Here is a 12719-nt window from a genome sequence, read left to right as displayed (position 1 = left end):
GACGAAAATTATTCCTGCGCGCGGATTTTGTTCTTGAGTTCATGGGATGATAGTTTCCAACATACTATCACTATCTCCATATCCACCTCCATCTTTTGCTGCTCCAATTGGTGCCCGCGAAGCTAAGCTATAGCTGCCCACGTAGATTCTCTTGATGTCCACGTAGCTATCCCCTCTGCCCGCCATCTAGTTGCACATGTTGGTTCTAGCTGCCCACGCTGCTGCTCACGCTTCTCCTACTGCCCACAAAGCTCTATCTTCTCGCCATTCGAGCTGCCACATTGCACACCTCATCCGCCTTCTATAACGGTGTGTAGACTCCACACTAATTTGCAACAAGAAGATAAAGAAAAATGATCTTGATGTGAGGTATGGTTACTTCCCGGCTTCTCCGATTACTTCTCTAATTGCCCGTGGTGCTAGGCTTGCATATTGAGTGACTCTACTAGTCCTTGTGGCACCTCCAACCTCTGCATCGACTTTTTGGTGACTCTCCATCTTCTATTTTGAGTCATGCCATGACCGCTCCATGTCGCTACCCCATGGACATATTTTGAGGCATCCATGCCTAGTGCTTCATCGATATCGTCATCGACTCGCAGGGATGTGCACACATGCGCAGTGGCTACTTAAAGGACATCTCTTACTCCTAAGAGATCTATTTTTATTATTCCTACAGCTTGATGTATTTTGGGATCCTCTGCCCTGGGTAGTCCCCATAAAATGATATGTAACTAAGTGTTTGGTTGTCATTGAGTCTAAAGGTCCTCTGAATTGGATAGTCCTCCTAAAAAGATGTATCGGTTTTCCTACTTTGGTGTGTGGCTTCCTAACATGTCCTATTATGAAGCCAAGGGGGATGTACTGTGGGAGCCATGTATTAGCATTGATAGGTCTATTTGTTTATCAGGCCTGGCTTGAGAGTTCCAGGATGTTGGTGCATTGATCTCCTAGACCTCTGAGTTGATCATGCATCCATGCATGATGAGCTTCTAAGCCATGCTAAATAAGCTTTCTATGTTATGCTCACTAGCCTCTGAGCCATGCTCACTTGCCTCTAAGATTGTGTGGGAGCCATGTCTAGTTCTAGATCGGCATGCACAGTTTTGATGACCGTCATTGTCATGTTCTATTATTGGTTCCATTCCAATAGTCTCTCACCTTGCCTTCGTGGGGGGGTGTTGGAATATGAAGCCAAAGTGAGTCAAAAATGTGTGTTCTAGGTGGTCTAGGTGGTGTTTTATAGTCTAGTGAGTCCTAGACGTGCCGCGTGTCATATTGGGAGATATCCCATAGACCTTGTGACTTTCAAGACTTCACATCACGACCCTACAAATCATGTGCACTTGGTTATTTACAGTTCAGAGGTTACCTATTATCATGGCTGATCACCATGTATGCTATCTTCAATATAGCTCATGTTACATTCAGTGTGACCACACCACTTTAGTGTGATTTGTCATCTCCAATATGATTTTACCATCTTCACTATCAAACAGTATTGATTTCTAGGTTATCAGTGGTTGACATGGTTTGCTGTCATGTGACCTGAACTTGAATATGTGCAACAGGAAACCATAATGTAGACGAGTAGAATTCCAAACGAAAAAGTGTCACAGTGGAAGGGCTAAGTAGAAATGAACAGAGGACATTCCAATAGACACTGTGGGAGCCTCTCAAACCTTCCCCGCCATTGCCAAAATTGCACAAGGAAGAGAGACCAATAGCCATGTCCCTACTCGCCATCATTTGCCAAATCCAAATAATTTGGAAAAACACCTAAACTTTCGATGTTGTGTCCAAAGGTTGGATCTGCATGATTGAATTATTATCACACAAAGGTCGTCAATATACCTATATGTATTGTAGAAAAGTTTAAGTAAATCTTTGTCTCCCAAAAGCCACTAGCCTACAGATACACATAAACTGACATCAAATCCCCGAGGATCGACACAAGAGTTCCTTGCTTGAAGACAAAGGCCTTCGCTTTGTTTGAAAAGGAGGTGACTTCAAATCCAGCTAGAAATGCAAGGACATCTACTTTGATGCCTACGGGATGAGTGGGGAGGCCTAGACATGGTCAACTATCAAGGAGGATGCTCAAAGGATGCAGTATGCTAGAGATTTATGAGGCAAACTTAGACTAAACATCCAAAAGCAAAAGAGCATAAATGTTACCTCAAAGGGCTCAAGATTGATCCTTAGTGGAGCTCATGAGGAACTTGGATCTTGTAAGGCACTGCAATGTCAACTCGTTCATCATCTTTGTCATAGATTCTTTAGATACCAAGAATCTCGACAAAAACTTAAGGAGTCTTCAATCATTCATCTTTCTTTGGCTGCAGTTCAGATTCACAATAGGAATTGGTGCATTGTCACTTGACAATTCGAGGATGGAATGGTCATTTGCATAGTCAGTGGATGGACATGTAGTAATACCTCGGCAATAACACGATTTTGGCAACAGACATAATCTAGCATTGCCACATCCAGTGTGATTGGTTTGATCCAAATTGGCTCAAAGAAATAGAAAACTTTGTGGAGCATACTAGAGGAGCTGGATATGCGGGTGCAAGGGAGGACGCCTTTGATTTGTTCTTGAGAGTTTCTACATAGGAGCTGATGGAGCGCCTCTTTGATCGGGTGGGTGCCCACCTGTTGACCCCCATTGGGAGTGACACCTATAGGCATCATGGGGAAGAGACAGATGCAAAGGCTGCCATGTGGGCAGCATATGGAATATCCTTCTTAGATTAATTCGATCCACCCTAAGGTGAGAGAGAGTGTGTGTTGTGTCTGTTTTCCGCTTATATGTGTCCAATGAGGCAACAGGAAGAAGCTTTCAGCTGATCTGTTGCTAGACACTTAGGAGGAAGCCTTTCCATGGCCTTCCATTCAAACATTGCTTTGTTGAGTTGACATGGTAAGAACTACACAATTATTTGAGCAGCTGATGTAGCTCAATGGGCACGTGTGCTTGATCAATATAACTGATTAGTTACAGCAAAGCAGCTGGCCACAATTGAGGCTCCCAAGAGGTTGTCCTCCAACCTCTCATGCATGGCCTAAATGCAAGTGAGTTTGACAAGCTAAGGAAGTCAGCACGAGAGTATACTTATTAGACAAACATGCCATCAATGCTTGCATGATGAATGTATACACACTAGCAAACTAAGCTGCAGGCCCACATCAGCCAAAAGAGCTTGCAAGAAGATAAAGCTTTCAGACAAACTATAACTCACCTTCAGCAATTTGTTGCAAAACGCATTGTTGAAGATTTCAGCACATTTTTTAACTCTGCCCTCTATTTCACTCATGCTCATACCCTGGTACCTCCTTAATTCATCAACGGAAAAAGCACTCTCCCATCCTCCTCTGCAAAGCCAAACCCTCCTCCATAACATGAAAGAAACATTAGAGTCATGCATAAATCCATGGGCCAGAACTTTGGGCAATGTCAAGTAATTTTACAAAGATAAAGAGGACGGCATTACTTGGGGAAAAAAGTAGTAACGAACAATGCCTTCTCTTGGCTGAGCTCTCCGTGAGCCTCTAGCAGCTCTATAGACGGCGATACGTTGTTGCAAATGCCAACTTGTGAGACCCATTTGGCATACCATTCTTTCACTTGTGTTGCCCTGCTAAAATCGTCACATGAACCAAGGTTGGCTCTACGCTCGCCACTCGATGTCGCCAAGTTCAACTTTCTTGCCACTCCATCCTCCCTACGCCCATAGGTTCCTTTGCGGCCAAAACTGTCATATCTGGTTGTGCATGGTGAGTTGTCGCTCCCAAAATGGGATCTCTGTCCTTGTATTGTTGATATGTTTGTTTGAGTTTGTGAAGGTGAAGGACATTTCAAAAAAACCTTCGATGGAGACATATCGTGATCGTCCAGCATCTTGAAGAAGTCTTTGTCATAGTTTTCAAATTCAGGAAACTTTTGCAGCACAGTATTGATATCCTTACCATAAGTTAGCGGTTGGGGTGAAAGTGAAATAGTAGCGGGAGATAGACTATGGCAAGGTGAAGTCGAATCATGCACCGAAAGCAAGGGAGTTGAGGTAGGGGAGCATGTAGAGACTTGTCGTATAATCTTCGACACATAGGCAGAGAGAGACTTTATATCGATTGGACAGGTAAGCCTCTCAATCATTTCTAATGCTTGGATTGACAGTGACTCCCCTGCACGTAACAAATCCAACCGGGTTTTCCTATCGATGACTTGCCCATGTCGAGCCGAGAGCCTCGACAGCTTCACTTCTACAGAAATCGGAAGATAAAACTCGAGACTTTGACTGAGCACCATATCAACTGGATGGGACATGAGTTAATATGTTATGTTTTTTATTGCAGTCTTAGACCCTCGAGAACCTGTGGCACAACAAAAGTTAGTGACTTCTTGCGCCCAGCTCCATATTGTCCGTAGTTTTCTATCTGTCAAGATAGCCACGTTTGGAAGTATGAAAGTTTAGATTTTGAAGCTACGCATTCGTCCGACAATGCCATGATAAACTGACAAGTTCACTCGCACCTGTCTTGTTCTACTGTGCTGGCCCTTCCCTCGTCGTTGCTGTTGCGATTGCTCTGCCCGTTCATCATCTCACTGCTACACTCCTTTTGCATGACCGTTTTCTGTTTGTGATATCGCATACAAGTTCCGAACGTTCTCTGAGAGAGAGTAGCAACTTAGCTCGTCGCCATTCCATAATTGTGACCCATAAAAGGCCAACCATACCTTTCTCCGGTGATTGAGACTCCGTCATGTCATTAGGCGGATCATGTCATTAGGCGCAGATTTGCCCTTCCTTGGCGCGGACGCGCTATTTTTGAATCTTACTTCAAAGTTGCTTTTTACTTTTTGGGCCCCGCAAAGGGTCCTAGGGATGGCTTGGTTTTTAGGTCCATAGTTATGAAGTTAGTTCATTTGGTCAATTTGACCATCCAAATTGTGGTTAGTAGTACTTTAAGAGCTTCTAATGTGTTTAGGGTTTAAAGTTTTTGTTTGCTTGTGGAGGTCCTAAATGTTCTTGTCTTTGTTGTGGAAAGCCTAAATGGTTTTGTATTTTGTTAGGTATTTCTCTCTAAAGATGGAGGCTCTCTTTGTCTCTTGTATGACACCACCTTTATATTACTCTTGCCAAAATAGGCATGTCCCCACTTTTATTTAATGGTCCTTCCACCATACACCTCTTTCACCTCTTTTCTCTCTCTCTTTCAATTTCCCCGTATTCCTTCCCTTTCCTTCCAATTTACACCCATCGTTCCATTGGAAATATTTATGGAGCTTACACTTAGACTTATAATGTCACTCCAAAAGGCAAGGCCTTAGTGGGATCCCCACCTTCTTGCAATGCATTTGGTCAAATTGACTAGTTTATTTAGTATTTAATGTTAAAATTAGTGACAGTTTAGGCCACTTCTCGCCTGTATGCCAAAGCCCAACAAAGAGGCCTTTTAAAGGCTAGATAAGGGAGCAGAGAGGTCGGCCAGACCTAGTCCAGCTAACTGTCCCCCCCACAGACTCCCAAGTTGGCCAGTCCAGGGGCTTGACAACAAACCTTGGCTAAAAGGTGCGCTGGGAATGTTAGAGCATTGAGGGCTAAAGAGGGCTGACTCTAAGAATGGAGGGGGGTGATAAGGGACTAAGAGAGCTAAGAGAGCTAACAAAGGGAAAGGGGATGAGAGAGGGTTGAGAAGGATTCAAGGAAGAAAAGATGAGAGAGGGTTGAGAAGGATTCAAGGATAAGAAGTGCTAAGAGAGGGCTGAGTGAGGACTAAGAGAGGGAAAGGGTGTGGAGAGAGAATTGACTAAGGGCTAAGAGAGGCAAGGGGCAGAACGAATGCAAAGCAGTTGTGTGTGACACGATGTCATCCAAGTGAATCTTAGGTTCAAGTTTTTGTCTCTATTTGAAGATCCTAAATCATATCACTTTGTGTGAGACTTGGGTAGTGAATTGTGTTGTCATTTAGCTTGCACGTGATAATATTGCCAAAATGGCCAAGTCCCCACTCATATTTAATGGTCCATCCCCTCTTTCATCTCTTTTCTCTCCTCGCATCTTTATTCAGTTACCTTCACTTGCATTTTTCTCTTTTCCTTTCCTTCCAATTTACACCTTTCGTTTCCCTTTTACAAGTTACTGGGAAAAAATTTTGTAATATTTATTCAACCTATTTTCTCTAAATGGGGACTTAGTGATTGTGCTACCTTGTTGATAGAGAGGCCATAAGGGTGACTTGAGCATAGATACCTCTCAAAGAACACCACAATCAACATATCTACACACCATGATGGACTACTTTCGCTTCAACTTAGAATCCAAAGACGTACCTCATTCGCATACTGGGGATAGACCATTCCATTGCATACATTTGCACATAATAGACACTAACACTTACACCTCCAATAACATTCCATAAGGTAGGGCCTTAGTGGGAGCCCCACCTTGTCTTTTTCTAGCTGTTGCCTTTCTCTGCTTGCTGAACAAAGATGGAACTCCAATGTCAATGATCACCACATGTACAAACCTTGGGGTTGTCGCAATACAGTTTAGGAACCAATACCTTTCTCATGGCTCCCACTAATGCAACTTCCTCTAATACCATATGGCCTTTCTCACCACAGTGGTTACATGTCTTATTTGCCTTTACGGTCTGACGATTCTCATTGGATTTCTTTTTCGAAGACTTTCCTTTACTCTTGTTGTTGGCTTCTTTGCTTTGCAAGGTCGCCAATGCTTCTGATCCTTCGCCCTATGAATGGTTGTTGAATTGCTCCTCTTGTCTAGCACAAGCTCCTCCCATGTGAGAGTGTTGAGTCTTGCACAGTAATCAGAGAGGATAGATGGGACAGCAAGGTGATGGACATATCCTTCAAGAATATCTCCTTCCCAACTTGAAGCACCTCTTGGTGAAGATCTTGTAGCTTGTTGATGTGCTCCTACATGGTCATGGGGTTCAAAACATGCATCTACACTTCCAAGAAGACACGCTTCATGGGTGATATTTTGTTCTAAAGAGATGCCAAGTGCTCCCAAATTCATTTGGCCAACATCATGTGCTTCAAAATATTGATCATCAGAGGGTATAGTTGAGAAATATGAACATACGAAAGCATTGTCATTCAGATTTGGCTTGATATTCCAGCAAGTCGCAACACTGTTTCCATTATTTCTTCATACACCATAGTTGCTTCTATCCAATTGATGGTCCATTGGAAATACAGAAAGAATGGGAATCTTTATTGGCTTCTCAGCCATCTCTAGTAAACTTGCCATCCTTTTTTTGTTTGGGGGGGGGGTGACCTTGCCCAAAGGCGGTCACTCTCTAAAAACCAAGCACACATTTAAAGTATCCTATATTTAAAATTCTACCTTTTTAAAGCATAAATTTTACCCCTCTTTCGTACATATACATGCTATAATTTTGAATTTAAAAAGTCACCTTCATACATGTACATACCATACTTATACTATATAAGTATTTTTTAAAACCCCTCCTGTTCGTAAATGGCTTATAAATCCCCTTCCATTAATGAACCTTCTATATTATATGTTGTACAAAGTGATCGCCCCCAAGGACCTTGCTCTTGTGAAAGGAGGGTCATTGGAAAATAAAAGAAGAGGTTGTTTACTTTGCAAAGTTGGTTTCTTCAAGCTCATTCTCCTTGTTTGTACTACCCAAGGCTCTAAACTACTATGGGCTCTAATAACATGCCAAAGTATGTAGCAGAGGTATGTTTTTGGAAGAGAGATGCAAAGATGCTAATAGAGAGAGAATGTTCTATGCAATTTACTAAAATGGACTACAAGGAATAAGTGCTAGGAAAACTATGCTCTTTACTATTGAGAAAACTAAAACTTGGAAGATATAACCCAAGGCAAGAACTGCATCCTGGAATACTCCACACAAAGGTAGACAAATGCACCTCTCAATGATTGCAAACGGAAGTTGAATTGCACCTCTAAATGTATGCCAAACAAGACCTTGAAATGTATACAATACATGGAAAAATGACAATATTTATAGGATGGGGGTAGGTTGTGGTCAGTGACACAACCCTAGTTAGGCCGCTTGACCTAGAGCATTTGTTGGGTGGTTGATTGGCATGACTGGCCCCAACTAGCTAGTTAATGGACTATTGCGTACTTTGACATTTAGTGTTTGGTCTCTTTCATTATGTGGGTATTGCATTAGTAGTGTGTTGTTTGCCTCCTTTTTTAAATAATACAAGAATAGAATATGTATTATAAAATGGTCACTCCATTATGAATATGTAACTCTATAGTCTACTTTAGCATGAGAAATGTTGCAAGAGATAAAAAATTTGGGAGTTGTTGATAGCAATTAAATGCTTGAATTGCGACCACATGTAAAATCATGGTGTTTGTTATAAATGTCAATCTATAGGTCTCCTAGTAAAAACTATTGGTATTATCATTTAGATGCATGAAAATATTTTTGGTTAAGCGAACTAACAATTCACAGATTGTTGCATAAGGCTAATAAGTGTTGAGTATTATGCACTGGTTGTTATTATTTCTCATACCCACAATGGTTATCTTGATTCCATATTAAAAGGTACGTCATATTGCTATTTAGAAAACCTCGAGGTCCTTGTGCTTGCATAATTGCTAATTACAATTTAAAAAAATTTGTTGAGTTCCCTTCACAATCTTTTGTGGTGTTTTCTTATAGGCATATAACCTCAAATGGCACGATATCTATAATCAATTCTATATTTAATTTATATTTTGATAGTAATATCATATTCAAAGAGTTTAATTTAGGAAAGGCTTTACCTCTTAAAGTAAAGCTATAGGGAATGTCTAGAACATATTGAAGTCATTACTTTTTATCATTAATATCTATACCAACCACAAAGTGATGATGAGATGCAAGTAGAAGCTATCAATTTTTCTTGCTCTCAATAATGTTGCATATGGAAGACTGTGAACATATATGGATTTTTGAGAGAATTAGTAGCAAGATCATGTGTAAATTCATTTTTTGAGGATGATAAGTTTTCCATTGTCAATCCTTGTGATATGTGGATAGTTTTAGTTGCAATTGGTTGAATTGGAAATTGTTGTGAATGTAAAAATATTGGTCCTTACAGGTGCCAACATTGCGAAGTATAAAATTTAACTATCCAACAATAATGTACTATCTTTAGATAATCACTCCTCATTATACTTTGAAAAGTAAGCTAGGCCACTTCAAACATTTTTTCTACTTGAGATAACAATCGTAGACTAGGGCATATGATGCACAATTTCCACACATAAAAATAAGACCATGCACTTGATAACCATCTGTAATTAGTTCATCTTGTTGATTATAAGAACACCCTAGCTTGATAATAGCATTAGTAAGAGTTGCTACTACAGTTATATTAGATTCGCCAAAATTGATGATGGCCTTCCAATGCTATTTGAATTTCAAAATGGTTATTTAGAAAACATTAAAGGTTGAATATTCAATGACAAAACCCTTCTCAATACAAGTTAAATTTATCAATGACAAAACCTACCAGATATGTTAGAGATATGTTATGAGAATAATGTAAATTGAGATGTCCATCTCTTGTAGGTTGAGGAGAAGTGAAGGCATACATAGATTCACTTAACAACAATATCTACTATGGCTTGTGAACATTTCTCCAATCTACTTTAATGCCATCATTGGTTGAGTGTGCAAAACGTGGAAGATATCAAACCATCCTTCTAGGGACATGCTCTCATGGTATCACCGATTGCAAGAGGGCATCAAGACTCTTGGACATATTTACAATACCTTGACAATTGCTTTTTAAGGAAAGAACACTCAGAGAGAGCACACCATAAATGACTAACTGTACACTAGATTTAGTTGAAAAAATAGAATACATACAAACCCATTTAGGGTTAGGGTAGGGGATCTAACCCTTTCCTTTATAGCACTCTGTTGGGTTAGTGCTATGCACATATGATCACATGAGGGTGCTATGCACATGTGATCACATGATGTTGAGCATGAACTCTCAACACCTTCCCTCAAGATCAACATCATGAAGTAGGCCTTCCCTCAAGATGATGATTTTGGGGAATCGAAGAAGTACTGAGCATTATATTCCATCACACCCCTTTAATGGGAATGTCCTTCCTCTGCTCCAACCCAAGAGCTAGTCGGTGTTTCTCGAATAGCTCTTTGCCGAGTGGATTGGTGACAATGTCAGCAACATTTTCTTTGCTATCACAATGCTGCAGTGTGATGTCACCAAGTAACACTCTTTCTTTGATGAAGTACTCTTTGACATCAATGTGCTTTGTCCTGGAGTGATATACTGGATTCTTGGCTAATGCTTGAGCCGATTGATTATCACAGTATATTGTTGTTGGCTTTGACTCATAAAAGTAATCTATTTCTGACAATAGTCTTATGAGCCATATAGCCTTACATGCACCTATAGTGAGTGCCCTATATTCTTCTTCAATTGAAGACAAAGAAACAATTGGTTGTTTGTTTGACAACCATGATATAGCACCTTGACCAAGGAAAAATGCATATTCCTATGTCGATCTCCTTGGTCTCATGATCTCCAACATAGTCACTGTCACAATATCCATGCGACCGTGGATGACTTCCTCTATATTCTATCCCAAATTGTCTTGTACCTCTGATGTATCTCAAGACTCTTTTGGCTACATTCCAGTGAGACTGTTTTGGATTTGCCATAAACTGTGCTAGTGAGCTTACTACATAACAAATATCTGGCTGAGTGATAGTGAGATATATAAGAGATCCGATGAGCTGCCTATAGTACCTATCATTGACTGTAGGCTTTTTTGAATCTTTAGTAAGTTTCAAACTCTGTTCCATTGGAGTGGTTGCAATCTTGCAATCAGCCATATGAAACTTCTTCAGGAGACTGTCAACATACTTGAGCTGACTCATGAATGTGCTATCTGAATCTCTCTAGAACTCAATTCCAAGACAATAATGCATAAGTCCATAAGATAAATTGTATACCACTCCACAATGAATAAAGTGCATGTTTTTTATCACAACTTGGTACTCACACGTGGAGCTATGTCCCGAGGTTGGGGTGCATAGAGATCTTTCATGTCGAACTCAGCACAGATAAGTCTTGTTCTAGTTTTCTGATGAAGCTATCAAGGGTTTCCTGTCACAATTAGATCATCTACATACAAAACTGCAATAGTAATGTCTTCCCCTTGAACTTTGTAGTAGAGTGTATGATCTGCATTGGATTTCATGTATCCCAAATCAGCAAAATACTTATTGATTCTGATGTACCAACTTTTGGGTGCTTGCTTTAAGCCATAAAGACTCTTTTTGAGATGGCAAACCTTATTCTCTTTTCTTGGTTCAACATAACCTGGTGGTTGTTGCATGTAGACTTCCTCGTTTAGGTAACCATTGAGAAATGCATTCTTGACATCGAGCTAGTACACATTCCATTTACTGAGTGTCGCTAGTGATATCAAGAACCGTATGGAATCCATCTTTGCTCTACTGGAGCATAAGTCTCATCATAGTCCTAACCATATTGCTGTGCAAATCCTTTTGCAACTAGTCTGGCTTTGTAACTTTGAATATTGCCATGTGGATTGTACTTCACTTTGTATACCTATTTGTTTGCTATGGCCTTCTTTCCTGGTGGAAGGTTGCATAATTCCTTTATTCTTATACAAAGCATCCATTTCTTCATTCATAGCAATTTGCCATTCTGGCTTGTCTACTGCATCTTCAAAGTACACTGGCTCTTCTGTAGCCATGATGGTAGTCATAAGAGCATAGTTGGTGGTTTCAACTTGAATTGCTTTTTCTTTCTGAGCATATGTCAATCTAGCTGGAGGTCTGCTTTCCCTAGTAGACCGTCTGAGCTGTTGTAGCTCTGCTTGGGGTGTTGTTCTGTAGATGACTTTGAAGTTGATGCTTCTATCTCCTATGTAGGTGAGGTTTTCCATTCTAATTCCTCATCAAAGATTACATCTATGGAGATAATGACCTTGCGGTTGATGGGATCATACAATTTTATGCTTTGCTTTCGTCACTGTAGCCAACCATGATGCATTTGTGTGACTTCACATCCAATTTCCTGTGATGATCATCGTGTATGTGGAGATATGCTATGCAACCAAATATGCAGAGATGCCCAATGTGTGGCTTATGTCCAGTGAATGCTTCATAAGGAGTCATACTGTGAATCGGTTCGGTAGGAAGCTGATTAAGCAAATAGTTTGCAGTGGTGGCTATTGCTTCTGCCCAATACTGATTCGAAAGATGCTTTTCACTAAGCATTGCTCTAGCATTGTCTGCTAAAGTCCCATTCTTCCTTTTAGCTCTTGCATTCTGTTGAGGAGTTTCTGCACAAGTGAATTGTCTTCGAATGCCGTGATTTTCGTAAAAGTTCATGAATGCTGAAGACATGTATTCACCTCCTCTATCTGATCTCATGACTTTGATCTTTCTATCTATCTGGTTTTCTATCATGGCTTTTAATTCTTGAAATCTGGAAAACACTTCATATTTCTCTTTCAGAAAGTAGACCCAACAATATCTACTGTAGTCATCGATGAAAGTCAAGTAGTAGAGTGAACCATTGATGCTGCGGGTCTAGGTATAACCCCATACATCTATATGAATTAAATCAAGAATACCTCGTGCACGAGAGGTACTTCTGACAAAGTTGGTTTGCTTTTGTTTGCCAA

At 40.5% G+C, this 12719-nt stretch overlaps 1 protein-coding gene across 6 annotated transcripts in view; it reads right to left on the bottom strand.

The window, feature by feature from the left end:
- LOC147889154 (putative RNA-dependent RNA polymerase 4) overlaps positions 1 to 4768 on the bottom strand; it is a 154463-nt gene extending 149695 nt beyond the window's left edge. For 4 of the 6 annotated variants that reach the window (XR_015542944.1, XR_015542947.1, XM_087391960.1 and 1 more), the window contains exons 1-3: positions 4535 to 4768; positions 3495 to 4437; positions 3243 to 3375 (exon numbers count right to left, since the gene is read on the bottom strand). Coding sequence is in view for 2 of the 6 variants with exons in the window: in XM_087391960.1 (XP_087248086.1) it covers positions 3243 to 3375; positions 3495 to 4327 (966 nt within the window). In the remaining 4 variants the exon portion in view is untranslated. The remainder of the gene's footprint in view (positions 1 to 3242; positions 3376 to 3494; positions 4438 to 4534) is intronic. The other 2 variants (XR_015542946.1, XR_015542945.1) reach the window with 2 other exon arrangements.
- Between the last annotated feature and the right edge of the window lie 7951 nt (positions 4769 to 12719).

The sequence above is a fragment of the Dipteris shenzhenensis genome, chromosome 20, assembly GCF_047967505.1.
Source record: "Dipteris shenzhenensis isolate YYH24624 ecotype China chromosome 20, Dip_SZ_1.0, whole genome shotgun sequence".
Taxonomy (NCBI): domain Eukaryota; kingdom Viridiplantae; phylum Streptophyta; class Polypodiopsida; order Gleicheniales; family Dipteridaceae; genus Dipteris; species Dipteris shenzhenensis.
The sequence above is the reverse complement of the archived record's forward strand: the minus strand, read 5'-3'. Positions and strand labels throughout refer to the sequence as shown.